Consider the following 20,992-nt stretch of genomic DNA (forward strand, 5'->3'; position numbering starts at 1 on the left):
TCCTACAGACACAAATAGCATAAAGTTCAAATGGGGAAAAAAAAAGAAAAGGAAAAAATAGTTTCAAAGACCTCATTCTTTTAGTAAGGCAATAAACAGGAAACTAAGGTGTCTAAAACTCACCAGTGAGGGGATTTTAATGCACTGGTAGGATATAATACGTCCTGCCACCCATACCAAACTTAGGTTTTAAACTAGGTAAAAGTATCGTATTCATATCAATTAAATAAATTAATGATTCCATATAAATTCCTCATTTGAAAGTAAGGCTGCTGTGTATTCACAGAAATGCTAATCTTTGTGAAGGAGAGTGGAGAAGCAGCAGACAAGCACAAACTATGCTGAAGAGATTTTGACTCTTGGAGTGAAGTACCTCCACCAGTTTTGTAAAGAATTAGACTGCCATCTCTGTGTGTGCACACCCCCTTTCCTTACCCAATAATGCTATCACAGAAAACATTTAAAGGGTAACTTCCAAATATAAGAACCCACACGTGATGTTCAGTACCACTCCAGCAGGTGCGACTGGATCCCCAGGTTGCATAAAGACGATCTTTACACAGCAATCCTCATGCATCACATGCCTGTAAATCTGACACTGTCAATGCAGAATCCATTTCTAGTGGTTTTTCACTATATTAAAAGAAATTTATCAGTGATAAGTATAACAAGGCTATTTGGTTATATATGTAACATATATATAACACATAACAACTACTGTGGATTCCTATTATGTGGAAAATGAAAGAAAAATCCCACAACTAGTTTTCAAGGAGCTACATATTGCTAACACTAGAGGAAACAGCTTTGTAGGCAGTTAGAATAGTCCCTGGAACATAGCAGTCACTCGAATATTTGTTCAAAGAATGAATCAATTAATTAATCAACGAAGACTCCTTGAAGAAATGGCTGGTACCAGTCAGGACAAGGAAAATAAAAGATGACCTTGGAACGTCTGACTGTGCCGAAAAGTAAGGAAAATACAAGATGACCTTGGAACATCTGACTGTGCCGAAAAGTAAGAAGTGCTCAAGAATGATGAAAACAGTAGAAGGAACTGGAAAGGTACATTAACCCTGGTCAAGTCTGTGACAAATTGAGAATCGAAACAAGTAATGATAGACTATAAATCTGTAAGTAAGATAGGAATCCAAGAGTCTATAGTGATATAAATAAATGAACAAACAGAAAAAGGAGGGGAAAGAGAAAATTCTAGGGTAGAATGCCAAGTAATCTAAAAAAAAAAAAAAAAAAAAAAAACCAACCACCAACAGGAACCTTTTGAGAGAGAATAAATTTCTCTTGTTTTAAGCCACAAAAATAAATAGGTAAATAAGTAAATAAAATTACCCTGTGGCGCTCTTCACTCTACTGATTCAGAAAAGAATCATTAATAGATGTCAAATCTAGTCGGTGAAAGTAAGTTTGATTAACAGAATGTTTATATAGTCCCAAGTTTCTCCTAAGAAAACATGCATTAATTCCTTGTTACTTAATAGGAAAACTTATTAATTAACTTTACAATAGAGAATCCTGGCAAACATAGTCTTCACCAAGTGACAAAAGTCATCACTGATGAGACAAATCAGTATCAGGTGTATCCTGATATGTAACACTGAGATAAGCCCAGGCCACTGGGACATTCATGCTAAAAATGCCTACAATCATCAGGAAACACCAGATAAACTCAATTGAGGGCCATTCTACAAATGATGTGGCCTGTACTGTTCAAAAATGTCGTGGTCATCAAAGACAAGAACTCTGAGGAACTCTTTCAGATTGAAATAGAATGAAAAGAAATGACAGATCTATGATCTGATTATGAAGGATATTACTGGACCTATGAAGGATATTACTGGAACAATCAATGAAGAAGGAACAAAGCCTGTGCATTACATGATAATATCAAATCAATGTTAACTTCCTGACAGGAGAATGACTAAGTACTTGAGAAAAATACACTGAAGTCAACTAAGGGGAATGGGACCACATGTCCACAACTTACTCTCAAATGGTTCAGAAATGTTAACAACTGGGAAATCTGGGCAAAGGGTACACAGGCACTCTATGAACTCTTTCTACAAATTTTACATAAATATGAAATTATTTCCAAAACAGTTTAAAAAATAAATAAAAGAAGGGACATACCAAAATAGTTCTATGATATAGTCTTAAGTCATGCTGTAAATGAATTTAAACTCTTCTCTGAGGTGTAAATACTATTTCTACTTCATATGAGGACTCAACTCCCCATCCCTGTAGTGGACTCAGCTCCCCATCCCTGTAGTGCAGTGAGAAAGAAAAGAAAGAAAGAAAGAAAAGAAAGAAAAGAAAAAAAGAAAAAGAAAAGAAAAGAAAGAAAAGAAAAGAAAGAAAAGAAAAGAAAAGAAAAGAAAAGAAAAGAAAAGAAAAGAAAAGAAAAGAAAAGAAAAGAGAAAAGAAAGAAGGAAGGAAGGAAGGAAGGAAGGAAGGAAGGAAGGAAGGAAGGAAGGAAGGAAGGAAAGAAAGAAAGAAAGAAAGAAAGAAAGAAAGAAAGAAAGAAAGAAAGAAAGAAAGAGAGAGATTGTCTTTTCAATAAGTGGTGTTAACTGAACATCTATATATTAAAAAGAAGAAGAAAAATCATGAACCCTACCTCATATCACACATAAATCTCAGTTCTTGACAGACTCTAGATCTAAATTTTTAAAATAAATAAAACTTCTAAAAATATTACAAGATTATTTTCATGACTTTGTAGAAGAAAAAGTTGTCTTAAATAAGACACTAGCCATAAGGGAAAAGACTAATAAATTAGACTTAAATAAAGAATATCTGTTCATCAAAATATACTATTATGGAAAGATAGTTACAACACAAATATGTAACAAAAGATGTGAATCCAGAATATGTAGGAATCCCAAAGTCAATAAAAAATAGAAGAACATAAAAAACAGAAAATGCAGGTTTTAAACAGGAAAATTATTTCAACTGGCACTCTACAAGAGAGGAGTAATGCCAACAGCCAGATAAAAAGGTGCTCTCCATCCAGTAGTTAAGGAAATGAAAAAACTATACTGAATTCTACTATACACCAGAAGAATATCTAAAATTTTTAAAACTTAAGAGATCATATGTTGACAAGGATGCAGAGAGCTCTCATACACTGCTAGCAGGAAGGGAAAATTATAGTTTGACATGATGTATGTATGCATTTATTATGCGTATTTTTTTTTTCAAGTATAAACTTGAAAGGGGGAAAACTTTTTTTTTTTTTTTTTTTTTTGGAGACACAGGATTCCCTAAATTGGGGAGGGGCAAAAAGAGAGGGGGTTTTGCTATGTTGCCCAGGTTGGAGTGCAGTAGCTAAACACAAATGCAATCCCACTACTCTGATCTGCTCTGTTTCCAGCCTGGGCTGGTTCACCCCATCTTAGGCAACCTGGTGGTTCCCAGCTCCCAGGAGGTCGCTATATTGATGTGGAACTGAGTGCAGATGGGTGATCAGCAGAGCCACTACAGCCCAGAACTTCTGGGCTCACCTGGTCCTCCCGTCTCAGCCTCCCCGAGTATCTAGAACTACAGGCACATGCCAATTGTATGTCTCATGCATGTTTCGGAGTTTTATGGTTTTGTTTTGGGCTTTTTTTTTTTTTTTTTTTTGGTCACCCTGACCCTTTCGTTGTTGAAATTAAAAAAAAAATAAAAGATATTTTAACACAATAGTGAATGTATAGGGTAAAGGCAAATAATAAAATTAATCTTAAATTAAGTTCCAAGCTGAATGTTTGGGCTTCCAAACTGGGTAATCCAAAACCACTTAAAAACGGGTATGTTCACAGTTTACAGCAATTGGCTTACCAAGTGAGAAAATGGTCAAAGTTTTTCCAGCTGAACTTCCAAGGAAATTCTCTCTTCAAGGACATACTTTGTTACTCTAATTCACTATGCAATCTGGCCAAAACTGAGTTTCCTGTGTTTAAGCCTCAATGGTTTTTTTTTTTTATCTTTCCCAATAAGTCTAGGAATAAAAGACTGTGATGTAAGAACAGCAGCTATGATACCTGTCTTTTGTGTATGCTGATGACTTCCTGTCTTAATTCATATTCTGATTTGATTTATGCATGAACACATGTGTGCCCCATAACCCAACAGTTCCAGTACTAGGTACATCCCCAACAAAAATGTATACAGACAAGAATGTTCACAACAGTTTTATTTCTCAAAGCTTGAAACTAGAAACAATCTAAATGTCCATCAACAGTATAATGAATAAATAAATTATGGTATATTCATGCAATGGAATACTATACAACAATGAAATACTATGCTGTTAAATACAACATGAATGAATCCCACAGATGTAACATTGAGAAAAATAAGCTATCACAAAAGAGCACTGTGCATGATTACAACAAGCAGGCACAAAGAATTTAAGACAGCAGAATAGTGGCTTCCTCAGAGTTGTTTAACCACTAGAAGTGGGCATGAGGGAGGCTTCTGGGGCACTAGTAAACCCTGTGGTACTAGTACAGTATTCACGGCACAAAACCCATCAAGGTTCTAAAATTATAATTTGTTCACATGTTGGTAGGCAATATTATACTCTATTTTCAAGACTTTACGGGCAGCCTGGGTAGCTCAGCGGTTTAGCACTGCCTTCAGCCAGGGCCTGATCCTGGAGACCCTGCATGGGATCGAGTCCCATGTCGGGTTTCCTGCATGAAGCTGCTTCTCCCTCTGCCTGTGTCTCTGCCTCTATGTCTCTCATGAATAAATAGAATCTTTAAAAAAAATTTTTTTAATAAAAAAAATAAAAATAAAACTTTACCTTCAAAAAACTACTCATTGTCCCAGCTCACTGCTACACTCAACAGCAGAAACTCATCTCTACTGGTCTTTCAGATTCTCCTGTTTCCTTCCCCATCTCCTTTGCTGGTTTACCCCCCATTATAATCTTCTAAAGTAGAACTGATGCAGAGATGGACACACCCTGCTCTTGCTTCACACTGTATACTCCAAACAGTTTGTTCTCTAACATGGCTTCAACCATTGGATCAGCAACACTTGTCCTGTTCCATTCCCACTACCATTCCCAATACTATCATAGAGCAGAGGGCGTATAGTACTTGATGCATAGGAGTTTATTTTCTTTACCCTAAACTATGGCAATAGTTCCCTAACTGATCTTCCTTTTAGTATTTTCCGCCTTCAATCCACATATCAAACCAAACTTCCTAAAATGCTGTTTTAAACACATCATCCACTAGCCTGTAAACATTAATCCCCTAAACCACTGATAAAATTTAATCTAAACCTGACATTCAAGTTCATCACAATTTACCCCTACTATATCTCCAGTCTTATCTCTTCCTAGTCACTTACCTGCTCTAATTAAAAACGACCACCAATTTTTTTTTTTACCAAATCCATTGTCCACAGTCCTAATTCCAATGCCTTTCATCATAGTACTCCCTGACTAGAATATTCTTTCCTCGCCTCTATCTCTGTCTACTCTCCATTCAAGGACCGTATCTCCCCTCAACTACTCCCATCTATGTTTATCATTACTTATAATACTGATGGTTGCTATTATTCACTTGGTACTTAATCTTTACCATTGACTCATATGCTTTACGTATATAAATATAAAATCTTCAGAGAAAAGGATAGTGTTTTCTATCTCTTAAATATATAAAAGCAAGTGCTTATTAATACATAGAGGCAGTTGTGTGGTACTAACAATCAGTAATCTGAAGAGATTTTTTAAAATTATAAAAGGAGATAGCCTCTTACCAAATTCATATTGAATAGTGTTTTTCTTTATGTAATAATATTTGGTTTATTTAATAAATAAATAAATACAAGAATTTATTTACTTACTTAATAAATACAAGAATCGGGCAGCCCCAGTGGCCCATCGGTTTAGCGCTGCCTTCAGCCCGGGGTGTGATCCTGGGGACCAGGATCAAGTCCCACATCGGGCTCCCTGCACAGAGAGCTTGCTTTTCCTTCTGCCTGTCTCTCTCTCCCTCTCTCTCTCTCTCTAATAAATAAATAACTAAATCTTTAAAAAAAAATACTAGAATCAGTTAAACAGAAGCAAAAGGATATTCATGGACTTTTGGAAAGAGCAGTCCTTGAAAGAACAGACTAGTTCTACTTAACACATGCCACAAGAGAAAGAAGCATCAGAATTGAGCATAAGCATGTGAACTCTAATTAAATAATTACAGAGTCCTTTCTGGCAGGAAAAAGTCTTTTTTTTTACTCCATTAAAAAATACCTAAAGCAATATTTGTCAGAAGGTAACCTCTTAAATTAATAAATTAATAAGTAAGTGGATGTAGGGCTAGTACTAAACTTACAGAATTTTCTTAACTTGATGTTATCAATTCATGTATTATGCCCAATATAGGTTAGCCTCTTCCAAATGGATAACTGCAAGTACAATGTTATTGGTAGTATATGCAACTGGAACAACTCTTTAAAATTAATCTTAGTAGATAAAAATTGGAAAACTCATTTACATAAATTTGAATGGTTCTATCAACCATTTCTACCATTTCTACAACCATTTCTACACCAATAAGCAAAATAAGATACTTAGGCCTAATTGTGTAATTTTTTTATTAAACTAAAATAAAGATGGGGCACCTACGTGGCTCAGGTGGTTAAGCGTCTGCCTTTGGCTCAAGTTATGATCCCAGGGTCCTGAAACTGAGCCTCACATCAGCCTTTCTACTCAGCAGGGGGCCTACTTCTCCCTGTCCCTGTCACTCCCCCATTTGTGCTCTATCCCTCCCTCCCTCCCTCCCTCTCTCTGTCAAATAAATAAAATCTTAAAAAATAAAATAACTAGTTTTCGTTTTTAAACTGTATATTTTTATATATTATATAAAAAGAGAAATTGATCATTTCTATCTTTACTTTAGAAAAAAAAACTCAGTCATTGCAGCATTATTTACAATAGTCAAATTATGGAAGCAGCCTAAGTACCTATCCATAGATGAATGGATAAAGATGTGATATATATATATATATACACAAAAAAACATTAGTCATAAAAAGAATGAAATCTTGTCATGTGCAATGACATGGATGGAGCTAGAGAGAATTATGCTAAGTGAAATAAGTCAATCACAGAAAGACAAATACTGTATGATTTCACTCATGTAGAATACAAGAAACAAAACAAATGAACAAAGGGGAAAAAAAGAGAGACAAACCAAGAAATAGACTCTTAATTATAGAAAACAAACTGATGGCTACCAGAGGGGAGGTGAGTGGGGGGTGAGGGAAATAGGTGACAGGAATTAAAGAATACACTTATCAGGAAGAGCACTGAGTAATGTGTAGACTTTTTGAATCACTATACTGTACATCTGAAACTAATATAACACTGTACGTTAACTATACTGGAATTAAAATAAAAAACTTAAAAACTCAGTCAAACATTTTGTTCTTTGTATCTAAATATATTTTTGTCAACATCTAAAAAGTAAATAATGCATCTTTAGAGCATCCACAAAGCAAATTTTTAAAATAATTACAATTACCTGCCCCATTCTCTTATTTTGACTATAGTCAAATGGCCTGCTATAAAGAAAAGTACAGAAAACAGCATATACAGAACACAACAGAAGAAACGAGTCAGTGCCATACCTGGGTTATTATTAACATTACTTTTGGGTGGTTTCTGAACTGGTTTGGGAAGTGTAGATTCAGTCAAAGCTTTATTAGCAACAGCTTGTTGGGCCTTCTTTATACTGCTTCCTTCGGATTCCCATGTCTGCTCACCAAGACTCAGTTGCACTGAGAACATCTTCAAAAAACATAAAGAGACAAAGAAAACATTTAATTTTTTCAGGAAATAAAATATGGTGACTGAGAGAAAAAAAGATATACCACAGAATCAAAATTTTAGAGTTAGGGATGACCTTACAAGTTATTTATACAAAAATTGTATTCTACCTAGTGAAATAATTTTAAGAGATTGTACCAGATATTGTTCTATCCTACTCAAAGGCTTAGCAGCAATTCTCAGTGAACATTTTGGGTAGAATAAAGAAGAAATTACCTCCCTAAATAGAATCATATTGTTAATGTCATTCAAATAATCCTTATAAAGCAAAGTACAAAGAAGAGAAACTAAGAAAATCCACGAGGCCCTGTCTCTAACACTTATAAAATCTAATTCCTTAAATGTCATACTTAGTACAATCTAGTCAAAGAGTCAGGCAATCCTACCAAATATTATGTCACCAGGAAACTCTCAATCCTCTACAACCAACATTTAATCAGTCACCAAATTCTGTTAATTTTAACCTCAAAAATATTTCTCAAATCTCTCTCTAAAAAAAAAAAAAAGAAAGAAAAGAAACAAAACAAAACAAAACAAAAACTCTCAAATCCAATTTATCACCCCAACCAACGCCAGGTTAAAAACTTTTCACTGTTCCCATTGTGGCGTGGCACAAAAGTTCCACCTGTCCATCTTCATTTCATAACCACCCTTTCCCTTGTCATCCGAACATTCCATTCACACCATAATTTCCATGTGAACCCAAAACTTATTGTTCACCTTCTAAAATTGAGGATCAAGACAGAATACACAATGTTTTCCATAGACAGCTTACTACTTTGCAGGAATACAAAGCATTAACCCCAAGGTACTTTTAATTACAAGGAAATAAATGTACATTTAAGCAGGAAGGAGGTCAGGTAGAAAATTCCTTGACCAAGTGATTAAAGTTAGCATCATCAATAATCATACAAACTAACATCATTTACCTCCTGATATGATCCAACAAGAAGCATTTAGTATTCTCGGCCAAAAATGTTTAACCTGAACTAATCATAGGAGGAAAAACAGACAAACTAGATTATGGTATATTCTGTAAAACAAATGGTCTAAACTCTTCAAAAATGTCAATGTCACAAAAGAAAAAGAACATACCATAATCTAGATTTGTCTGGTTTTCCCCCTCCACGATTAATCTGTATGATTTAACCTTTCCTGCCTCCAACTTTTCTAGATGTCACCATTTTCCTAGGCTCACAGGCACCTTTGAATGGTCTTCCTTGTCTCCATTTCTCTCTCCGTTCTCACCTACATCCATTTATCAAACTACTGACTCAACTTCAAAAATAGTTTTCCGGTCTGGCCTCCTCACTTTATATACACTTTGCCTATATCTTAGCCAAGAATATCAACCTATCTCCCCTACACTACTATAAGACCATCCTAACATCATTCGCTTAACCTAAGACTTTCCCATTCAAACTATCCTTACCACCACAACATGAACATTCTATAAATTACAAATATATCTAAGTCAATCCTCTGCTTTTCTGAAACTTCTCTACAGGATTCCACTAGCTTATTGTACACCTAAAACTAATACAATGTTAAATGCCAATTATATCTCAATAAAACTGGAGAAAATAAAAAGAATCCCACTATAATAAAAATTTAATAATTTTAATAAGGAATCCTGGAAGACATTGTGAGTTTAAATGGTACCTTTACCATTTACAATGTGCAAAAGTTAGGAAAGCTACCTATTCCTGTTCCTTGTTTCTTTAATAAACCAGGACTAAAAAGAACACACAGGATTTTTGTGAAAATTAAAACAAAATGATGCAAATGCTCCCATTTAAAAGGTAGAGATTGTCAAATTCGATAAAAAAACAAATCCAACTACACACTACTTACAAGTAACGCACTTCAACTATAAAGACAATAGAAAAAAATGTATCATGTTAACATAAATTAATGAAAAATCAGAATGGCTATGTTAATATCAAACAAAGTAGATTTCGGAGTAAATATTAATGCCAGTGATAACAAAGGTCATTTCTTAAGGATAAAGGGGCCAATTAATCAAGAAGATGTAACAATATGGAATGTTCAGTCAACTAATACACAGCTTCAAAATATATGAAGCAAAAACTAATGGAAATGCAAAGAGAAGTAAAAAATCCAAAATTTACTAAGAAATTCAATGCCCCTTCTCCTCTTAATAAGTGATAGAACAATTAACAAGCAATCACAAAGAATATAGTAGACATAAACATACTATAAACCAACAAAACCTGACGGACATTTTTAGAACTCTCCACCCAAAAAGAACAGAAAATACACTTGTTCTCAATTTCTCAAAAAACATTCACCAAGAAAGAAGATATTCTGGACCATAAAACAAGTCTCAATAAATTCAAAGGATTCAATGATGCAAAGTATGTGCTCTGACCACAATGGAATTAAGTTAGAAACTAATAAGAGAAAAATCTCTGGAAAATCTACACACATTTGGAAACTAAATAATACATTTCTAAACAACTCATAAGTAAAAGACTAAATCAAAAGGGAAATTAGAAGGTATTTTAAACTGAATAAAAACGAAATACTAATCCTAGAAGGAAACAATAAAATAGTACATAGAACTAAGAGGAAATTTCAAGCACTGAATGCCAATTTTAGAAAGAAATAAGGTCCCAAATAAGTTAACTTCAGCTTCGATCTTAAGAAACTAGAAAAAAAAAAGAGCAAATTTTTCTCTTAGAAGAGAAGAACTCTTAGAAGTTACAGGGGCACCTGGGCGGCTTAGTCAGTTAAGCATCCAACTCTTGATTTCAGCTCAGGTCATGATTTCAAGGTTGTGGGATTGAGCCCCACATTGGGCTCTGTGCTCAGTGAGGAATCGGGATTCAGTTTAGGATTCTCTCTCTGCCTCCACCCCTCACGTGCACATGTGTACATGCACACACTCTAATAAGTAAATCTTTATTTTTAAAAATCTGAAATTAACAGGAAAAAAAGTAATAAAGTAAAAGCAAATATTAATGGAATAGAAAATAAAATCAATAAAACCAAGAGCTGCTTCTTTACAGAGATCAATAAAATTCATAAACCTACAGCCAGACTAATCTTGGGAGGTGGGGGAAGAGACGTAAATTACTAGTATCAGAAAATGAGAGAAATGACATCACTCTAGAGTCCTGAAGTATTAAAAAGATAACAAGGGGGTAGCCCTGGTGGCTCAAGCGGTTTAGCACCACCTTCAGCCCAGGGTGTGATCCTAGAGACCATGGGTCGAGTCCCATGTTGGGCTCCCTGCATGGAGCCTGCTTCTCCCTCTGCCAGTGTCTCTGCCTCTCTCTCTGTCTCTGTCTCTCTCTGCATCTCTCATGGATAAATAAAATCTTTAAAAAAAAAAAAAGATAACAAAGGAGTGTTTTTAACAACTTCATGGCAATAAACTCAACAATTTAAATTCTGTGAAAGAACACAATTACTAAAGCTCATTCAAGAACAAATAAGTAACCTGAATGTTATGTATGTTAAAGAAATTGAATCTGCAGTTTAAAATCTTTCCACAAAGAAAGCTCCAAGCCCATTGGTTTCAATGATAAATTCTACTAAATATTTAAGGAAGAAATAATACCAGTTCACACAAACTCTTCCTCAAAAAAGGTAAGACACTAGGGAAAACAATGCAAGTCAAAACTATCCACCAATATCTCTCATAAAGATAAAAGCTAAAAACCCTTCACAAATAAGGAATGCAAATCGGGGCAGCCACTCTGGAAAACAGTATGGAGGTTCCTCAAACATTTAAAAATACAGCTGCCCAATGATCCATTTTGTATTTACCCAGAGAATACAAAAATACTAATTCAAAAGGATACATGTACTCCAATGTTTATAGCAGCATTATCTACAATAACCAAATTTTGAAAACAAACTTTCCATCAACTGATAACTAGAGAAAGAAGATGTGGTTTAAAAAAAAAGAAGAAGAAGAAGAAGAAGACCCAGCTTCAAAATATATGAAGCAAAAACTCTGAACAGAAACTTGACAGGCCAGAAAAGAGTGGCACAATATATTCAACATGCTAAATGGGAAAAATCTGCCAAGATTTTTCTATCCAATGAATAGAATATTCAAGAAATATTAATAGCCAAGAATATTCTATCCAATGAGGCTATCATTCAGAATAGAAAGAAAGATAAAGACATACCCAGACAAACAAAGATTAAAGAAGTTCATGACCACTAAACCAGTGCTGCAAGCAATATTAACGGGAACTCTCTGAGTGGAAAGACCAAAAGTGACAAAGAAAGGAACAGAGAAAATCTCCAGAAACAATGACAAAACAAGTAATAAAATGGTATTAAATACATATCTGTCAATAATTACTTTGAAGGGAAATGGACTAAATGCTCCAATCAAAAGAGATAGGGTATCAGTATGGATAAAAAAAAACAAGACCCATCTATACACTGCCTACCAGAGACTCATTTTAAACCTAAAAGACACCTGCAGATTGAAAATGAAGGGATAGAGAAACATTTATCATGAAAATGGATACCAAAAGAAAGCTGGAGTAGCAATACTTATATCCGACAAACTTGACTTTAAGCCAAATATTGTAATGAGATGAAGAAGGGAACTATATCATAATAAAGTGGACTATCTAACAAGAAAATCTAACAACTGGAAACATTTATGCCCCCAACATGGAAGCACCCATAAAACAATAACAAACTCAAAAAAAATAAAAAAATAAAAAAACAATAACAAACATAAAGGAACTCAATACGAGAATAGTAAGGGACTTGAACACCCACTTACAGCAATGGACAGATCGTCTAAGAAAATCAACAAGGAAACAATGGCTTTGAATGACACACTGGACCAGATGGGACTTCACAGATAAATTCAGAACATTTCATCCTAAAGTTGCAGAATATATATTCAAGTGCACATGAAACATTCTCCAGTATAGATCACATGCTAGGTCAAAAAACAGGCCAACAAGTACAAAAAGACTGAGATCATACCATGCATATTTCCTGACCACAAAACTGAACCTTGAAATCAACCACAAGAAAAATTTGGAAAGACCACAAACACATGGAGGTTACACAACATGCTTCTAAACAATGAATGCGTCAATCAGGACGTCAAAGAAGAAATTAAAAAAAAAATACATGGAAACATGAAAATGAAAACACAATGGTCCAAAACATTTCAGATGCAGCAAAAGCAGTCCTAGGAGGGAAGTATATAGCAATACAGGCCTACCTCAAGAAGCAAGAAAAATCTAAAATACAGAGCCTAATCTTACACCTACAGGAGCTAGAAAAAGAACAAATGAAGCCTTAAAGCCAGCACAAGAAGAAAAATAATAAAGTTTAGAGCAAAAATAAATGATATAGAAATTTTTTTAAAAGCAATAGATCAATGAAACCAGAAGCTGGTTCTTTGAAAATATTAATAAAATTGATAAACAGCAGGCCAGAGTCATCAAAAAGGAAAAAAGACCTAAATAAAAATCACAAATGAGAGAAATCACAACCAACATCACAGAAATACAAGCAATTATAAAAGAATATTATGAAAAACTATATGCCAACAAAGTGGACAACCTGAAGAAATGAGTAAATTCCTAGAAACATACCAACTATCAAAATGGAAGAAACAGAAAACTTGAACTGATAACCAGCAAAGAAACTGAATTAGTAATAAAAAAATCTAACAAAAAAAAAGGTCCAGGGCCAGATGGCTCACAGGTGAATTCTACCAAACATCTAAAGAACATCAATACCAAAAAGTAAAAATAGAAAACTTCCAAACTCATTCTATGAGGCCAGCATCACTCTAATATTGAGACAAAGACTCCCCTAAAAAAGAGAACTACAAGCCAATTTGCCTTATGAACACAGATGCAAATATTCTCAATAGTAGCAAATCAAATCCAGCAGTACGTTAAAAGACTCATTCACCACGATCAAGTGGGATATAGTTCTGTTTGCAAGGGTGGTTCAATATTCACAAATCAATCAACATGATACACCACAACAATAAAAGGATAAAAGCCATATAATCCTTTCAACAGATGCAGAAAAAACATTTGATAAAGTACAACATCCATTCATGATAAAAGCACTCAACAAAGCAGGGTTAGAGGAAACACCATAAAGGTCATATACAAAAAAACTCACAGCCAATATCATCCTCACTAGGGAAAAATTGAGCTCATTTCTTCTGTGGTCAGCAACAAGACCGGAATGTCCACTCTCACCAGTGTTATTTAATATAGTACTGGAAGTCCTAGCCTCAGCAATCAGACAACACAAAGAAATAAAAGGTATGCAAATCAGCAAGTAAGAAGTCAAACTTTCACTATTTGCAGACGACTGACACTCTACATAGAAAACCCAAAAGACTTCACCACAGAATTGCTAGAACTGATATACAAATTCAGTAAAGTTGCACAATACAAAACCAATGTACAGAAATCTGTTGCATTTCTCTACATCAATGAAGCAGCAGCAGAAGAAATCAAGGAAACAATCCCATTTACAATTGCACCAAAAGCCATAAGATACCTAGAAATAAACCGGACCAAAGAGGTAAAAGATATGTACACTGAAAACTACGAACCACTGATAAGAAAAATTGAAGAGGACACAAAGAAATGGAAAAACATTCCATCCTTATGGACTGGAAGAACAAATACTGTTAAAATTATGTTATAGGGATCCCTGGGTGGCTCAGCAGTTTAGCATCTGCCTTCAGCCCAGGGCATGATCCTGGAGACCCGGGATAGAGTCACACGTCAGGCTCCCTGTGTGGAGCCTGCTTCTCCCTCTGCCTGTGTCTCTGCCTGTTTCTTTCTATGTCTCTCATGAATAAATCAATCTTTTAAAAAAAAATTATGTTTATAATTTTTTAACAACACATTTAATGCAATCCCTATCCAAGAAAACCCAGCATTTTTCACAGAGCTAGAACAAACAATCCTAAAATTTGTATGGAACCACAAAAGACCCTAAATGGCCAAAGAAACCTTGTAAAAGAAAAGCAAAGTTGGAGGCATCACAATTCCGGAGTTCAAGATATATTACAAAGCTGCAATAATCAAGATAGTATGGTACTGGCATAAAAACAGATCAACAAAACAGAATAGAAAACTCAGAAATGAACCCACAACTGTATGGTCAACTAATCTTTGACAAAGGAAAGAATATCCAATGGGAAAAAGACCATCTCTTCAACAAGTGGAGTTGGGAAAACTGGTCAACAACATGCAGAAGAATAAAAGTGGACCACTTTCTTACACTAAATACAAAAGTAAATTCAAAATGGATAAAAGACCTAACTGTGAGACAGGAAACCATCAAAAACCTAGAGGAGGACACAGGCAGTAACCTCTTTGACATCAATCGTTGTAACATCTCACTAGATGTATCTCCTGAGGCAATGGAAATAAAAGCAAAAATAAACTATTGGGACTTCATCAAAATAAAAACGTTCTGCACAATGAAGTAAACAGTCAACAAAACTGAAAGGTAAGATATGGAATGGGAGAAGATATTTGTAAATTGCATATTTAATAAAGGGTTAGTTTCCAAAATATATAAAGAACTTAAAAAACTCAACACACAAAAAACAAATCATCCAGTTAAAAATGAGCAAAAGATGATGAAGAGACATTTTTCCAAAGAAGACCTACAGATGGCCAACAGACACATGAAAAGATGCTCAACATCATTCATCATCAGGGAAATACAAATCAAAATCACAATAAAATATCATTTCACACCAGTGAGAAGGGCTAAAATGAACAACATGGTTAACAACAGGTGTTGGCAATGATGCAGAGAAAGGGAACCCTGTTACACTGTTGATGGGAATGCAAACTGGTGCAGCCACTCTCGAAAGCAGTATGGAGGATCCTCAAAAAGTTAAATATAGAACTACCCTACAATCCAGCAATTGCACTACTAGGTATTTACACAAATGATACAAAAATACTAATTCGAAGGGGTACAAACATCCCAGTGTTTACAGCAGCACTATCTATAATAGCCAAATCATGGTAAGAGCCCAAATAAATATTCATCAACTGATGAATGGATGAAGATGTGGAAGATACACACACATACACACACAGAATGGAATATAAAGCAGCCATAGAAAAAGAATGAGGGATCCCTGGGTGGCTCAGTGGTTTGGCACCTGCCTTTTGGCCCAGGGCACGGTCCTGAAGTCCTGGGATCGAGTGCCACGTCAGGCTCCCTGCATGGAGCCTGCTTCTCCCTCTGCCTGTGTCTCTGCCTCTCTCTTTCTGTGTCTATCATGAATAAATAAATAAATAAATCTAAAAAAAAAAAAACAATGAAATCTTGCCATTTAACAAGAGTAGAGCTAGAAAGTATAATCCTAAGTGAAGTAAGAGAAAAGATAAATACTAAATTATTTCACTCGTGGAACTTAAGAAACAAAACAAATGAACAAAGGGGGGAAAAAAGAAAGAGGGAGTCAAACCAAGAAACAGACTCTCAACTATAGAAAACAAACTGATGGTTACCAGTGGGGAAGTAAGTGGGGAGATGGGTAAAAGGATTAAGGAGGACACTTGTAATGAGCACCAGGTGTTGTATGAGAGTGTTGAATCACTATATTGTACAACTGAAACTATTATTATGCTGTATGTTAACTAACTGGAATTTAAATAAAAGCTTTAAAAATATATTAACAAATGGAATCCATCATATAGAAATGAGCTAATACATTATAACCAAATGTTTTATCCTAGAAATGAAAGAGTACATTCTACATTTGAGAATCAATGTAATTCACAAAACTGAGATTAAAAACAGAAAAACCATATATTACCATCTCAATCAATGTAGAACTCCATGACAAAAATCAACATCTAGTCATTAAAAATTCTCGGTAATGTTATGTAGAAAGGAATTTCTTTGGTCTGTTTAAGGACAGCTACAGGGATCCCTGGGTGGCGCAGCAGTTTAGCGCCTGCCTTTGGCCCAGGGCGCGATCCTGGAGACCCGGGATCGAATCCCACGTCGGGCTCCCGGTGCATGGAGCCTGCTTCTCCCTCTGCCTGTGTCTCTGCCTCTCTCTCTCTCTCTGTGTGTGTGACTATCATAAGTAAATAAAAATTAAAAAAAATAAAATCTTTAAAAAAAAAAAAAAAAGGACAGCTACAAAAAAGGTACATCTAACATCATAATTAATGGGGGGAACTTGAAATGATTGCCCATAAGATGAGGAGTAAGTTGAGAGACGTCTGCTCTCATCACTTCTATTCAACAATGCACTGTAAATTCTAGACAATGCAATCAGGCAAGAGAAATAAATAAAAGACATTAAGATTGGAAAGTAGGATTTAGGGGTGCCTGGGTGGTTCAGGGGTTGAGCGTCTGCCTTTGGCTTGGGTCGTGATCCCAGGGTCTTAGGATCGAGTCCCACATCAGGCTCCCCAGGGGGAGGCTGATTCTCCCTCTGCCTATGTCTCTGCCTCTGTGTCTTTCATGAAAAAATAAATAAAACCTTAAAAAAAATGTAGGATTTAAAATGGTCTTTATTCATAAATGACATGTAGAACCCCCAACAAACCCTAAAAAGGAATTTTTTTTAAAAGCTACTAGAACTGATGAGTTTATTAGTAAGACTAATACTTACAGAATACTACATCAATACACAAAAATTAGTGTATTTTATACAGTAGCAAAAATCAGTAAGAACAAGAAACTAAAAAAATAAAATAAAAAAACAAGAAACTGAAATTTAAAAAACATGACCACTGACAACAGCATCAAAAACATGAAATACTTGGGATGCCTGGGTGGCTTGACAGTTGGGTGGTTGGCTCAGAATGTGATCCCAGAGTTCTGGGGTGAAGTCCCACATCGGGCTTCCTGCATGGAGACTCTTCTCCCTCTGCCTATGTCTCTGCCTCTCTCTCTCTGTGTCTCTCATGAATGAATGAATGAATGAATGAGTAAATAAATAAATAAATATAATCTTTTTAAAAAATGAAACACAAAAGACCTAAAATACTTGACTACTGAAAACTATAAATGTTGAGAGAAATTAAATAATATCTAAATAATCTAAATCTAAATCTATCTAAATAAATGAGAGATACTTTGTTCATGTGTTGGAAGGCTCAATTTTTCTACAATGTTAATTTGCCCCAAAGTGAGCTATAGATTCATGTCAGGCAGTTCTCTTCAAATCCCAGCACAGTGTTTTATAGAAAGGACAAGTTGACTTTAAATTCACATAAAAATGCAAAATAAAAGAGAACAAAATTAAAGGGCTACTATTACCAGATTTCAAAAATTATAAAGCTACTACAAAGGAAACAGCACAGCATTTGCATAAAGATGAGAAAATCAAGAGAACGAAAGAGACTTCAGAAATAAACATATACATGGATAGCTGATCTTTGACAAAGGTACACGGCAAAGAAAGGATAATCTCAACAACTGGACATCTATTTGCAAAAAAATAAATAAGCCTTGCTCCATATATCTCATATAACATACAAAAATTAACATAAAATGGCAATTAGATCTAAATCTAAGACATAAATGTATGATATAAATGTAAGACTTAAAGCAATAAAATATCTAGAGAAAACAGGAGAAAATCTTACATTCTTTGATGAGGCAAAGCTTTCTTAGACTTGAAACCAAAAGTACAACTACACAGGGAACAAATGGATAAATTGGCATTTATCAGTATTAACAACTACTGCTCTCTAAAGGCACTGTTAAAAAAAGAAAAGATAAACCATACAGTAGGAGGAAATAACTGCCAAACATTTATCTCATAAAGACTTGTATCCACAATACCCAAAGAGAGACATCAGAGAAGACACCAAAGTAGGAAGCTCCAATGACGGAAAAGTGCGTGTGATGTAGAAAATACTCAACAGATATTTTACCAAAGATTTTTTTAATCCTATATACTACTAACAAGCAATGATATAATTACCTGGGTACCCCCATCATCAATATAGTTGCTAGGAATTTATAAATCATCATTCCATGACACTACACTAGAACAGATATATTTCTCAAACTACAGATGAGAAAATTTTAAACTCTAAATTATTTGCTCAAGGCCACATGAGCTGGATAAAGCAGGCAAAGATAAGTTTGACAAATCTAGCTAGGATTAAAGGAAAAAAAGACTATTGGCTTCAAGGCCACTTGATGATACTGTCTCCCTCAATAATATCTATTCCAAGGTAAACCTTCTCAGAGTACAGCTACTGGAGCTTTCTTAACACTCACCCATACTGACAACTATGCAAAATAAGGAAATAGAGGAAAAAGAAGAAAATACCATTTTTTGTTCTTTCTGGTTCTCTTTCTTATATTCTACATTATGACAGCCTTCTTCAGGGATTTGAAAAGTCAAAACAACAATGCATAAAAAAAAATGAACTGTCTTTAGGTACCTAGGAGATATAGTAATGTCACATCAATATAATCGTTACCAAATTACTTCAGAGTTCAACCTGAAAGTGATCAAAAAACAAAAGTGGGCAAGGAAAATGTTACAATTTTTTATTTAATAGTCACATGTTAAAAGTTGTCATAAATTGTTCAGATTCTATAAGGCTTGGTGTTGAGGAAAGAAGTATGTAAACATAAGATAGATCACTACTTCCCATCAACAAGTATGCATGAAAAGATAATTCTATACCACTCTGAGGAAATTATCTTATGTTTCTCAACTCTAGATGCAGATTTGAGTCATCTGAGAGCTTAAAAAAAATCCTAATGTCTAGGCCTCACCCAAGACCGATCAAATTAGAATCTCTGCAGGTAAGACTCAGGCATAAGCTTCCTTGGGGATTTCAATGAACAGTCAAGGTTGAGAACCACTACTCTAAGTGTTTGTGTATATGTAATATAAAAACATATATACATACCCAGTATGTAAACTGTCATGTAACTGATTATTCTCCCAAGAAAATAAATGAGTTGGAGCTAGGTTTAAATTATTCATGCCAGAGATAATAATTTATTTCATTAAAATACAGTGTATGTCTCCAAATCACTAATAGACATATATGAATGAAAATGATTTTGCTTTCCACAAAAGGGATCCATATCCAGCCAATTAATACTAACATTAATAATTAATATTAGACTCATAAATGTTTTATTTCATTCAAAAATGCTAATTATTCTACTACTCACTATTTTTAAAATGAGCTACAGGCTAACTAAGGTGGTCTATGACCAAAGTACCCAGAACAATAAGCACAATAAGGGTTGGCAAAGGGATCCCTAAATCTCCTTAAAAACTCAAGGGATTCCTGGGACTATCTAGAAATCTAAATGGACTACAACAAACCTGATCCATTAGAAAGGGAAACTGACGACATAGAAGAAAGGCAGAGGTAAGGAGGGAAGCAGAGGGAAAGTTGGAGGAATAGCCTTGAAAAAGTTAGAGGAGCTGGGATTTAGTACAGAAATAGAGGGGTTTGGCCCTACAGGCAGTCCATCCATAATGCAGAAGGGACAGCAGGGTTTAGATTTAGGTTGGGATCTGACCAAGCAAGTGTTAACCAAGGGGAGCAAGACTGCTGAGGGTATACACAAGGCAAATGGAATTTAAGCTGGATAAGAACCATGTGAGGACTGAGGGGAGCAAGAAATAGTAAAAGGGAGGTAGAAACAATGGATCTGTGGTGTGGAAGAACTACTGAAGTTAAACTAATAGAGGGAATGAACTAGAAAGTTAGGCAGTCTCAGAGAGAGATGAATCCTTGAGATTAAAATCATGGAGGGTCTTCCAGTTACTGGTTATGATAAAGTCAAGAATATGATCAAAGGAATGAGTGGATAGAGAAGAGTGGAAGCAAGATACCAACAGAAGTGCAAGAAACTGAAATGTCAGCATGTTGGAGCAATGATCTACTTAGTGAAATCACCAAAAATTAAAACATGATGAGTGAGAGTAAAAGTGAAGCATGAGAAATGTGATGGAATCACCCAGAGATCAACAAATGACTACCATGAGGTGATGTGGGATCAATCTATTAACATGAAATTCCACACTGGGGAGTCATCTCCAGGAAGAATTCTTGGAATTAGAACTGAGGAGCCAAGAAGACAGATCCTATAGGAACCATAAAAATACAGAAGAACAAAATACTAACCCTAAAA

General features: G+C 35.0%; 1 protein-coding gene across 16 annotated transcripts in view; it reads right to left on the reverse strand.

Annotated features, from left to right (window-relative positions):
• Positions 1 to 20,992, reverse strand: part of STAU2 (staufen double-stranded RNA binding protein 2) — a 296,470-nt gene that overhangs the window by 235,949 nt on the left and 39,529 nt on the right. For all 16 annotated transcript variants that reach the window (XM_025478016.3, XM_025478015.3, XM_035708296.2 and 13 more), the window contains one exon: positions 7,645 to 7,804. In XM_025478016.3, coding sequence (XP_025333801.1) covers positions 7,645 to 7,804 — 160 coding nt within the window. The remainder of the gene's footprint in view (positions 1 to 7,644; positions 7,805 to 20,992) is intronic.

The sequence above is a fragment of the Canis lupus genome, chromosome 29 (assembly GCF_003254725.2).
Source record: "Canis lupus dingo isolate Sandy chromosome 29, ASM325472v2, whole genome shotgun sequence".
Classification (NCBI taxonomy): Eukaryota; Metazoa; Chordata; class Mammalia; order Carnivora; family Canidae; genus Canis; species Canis lupus.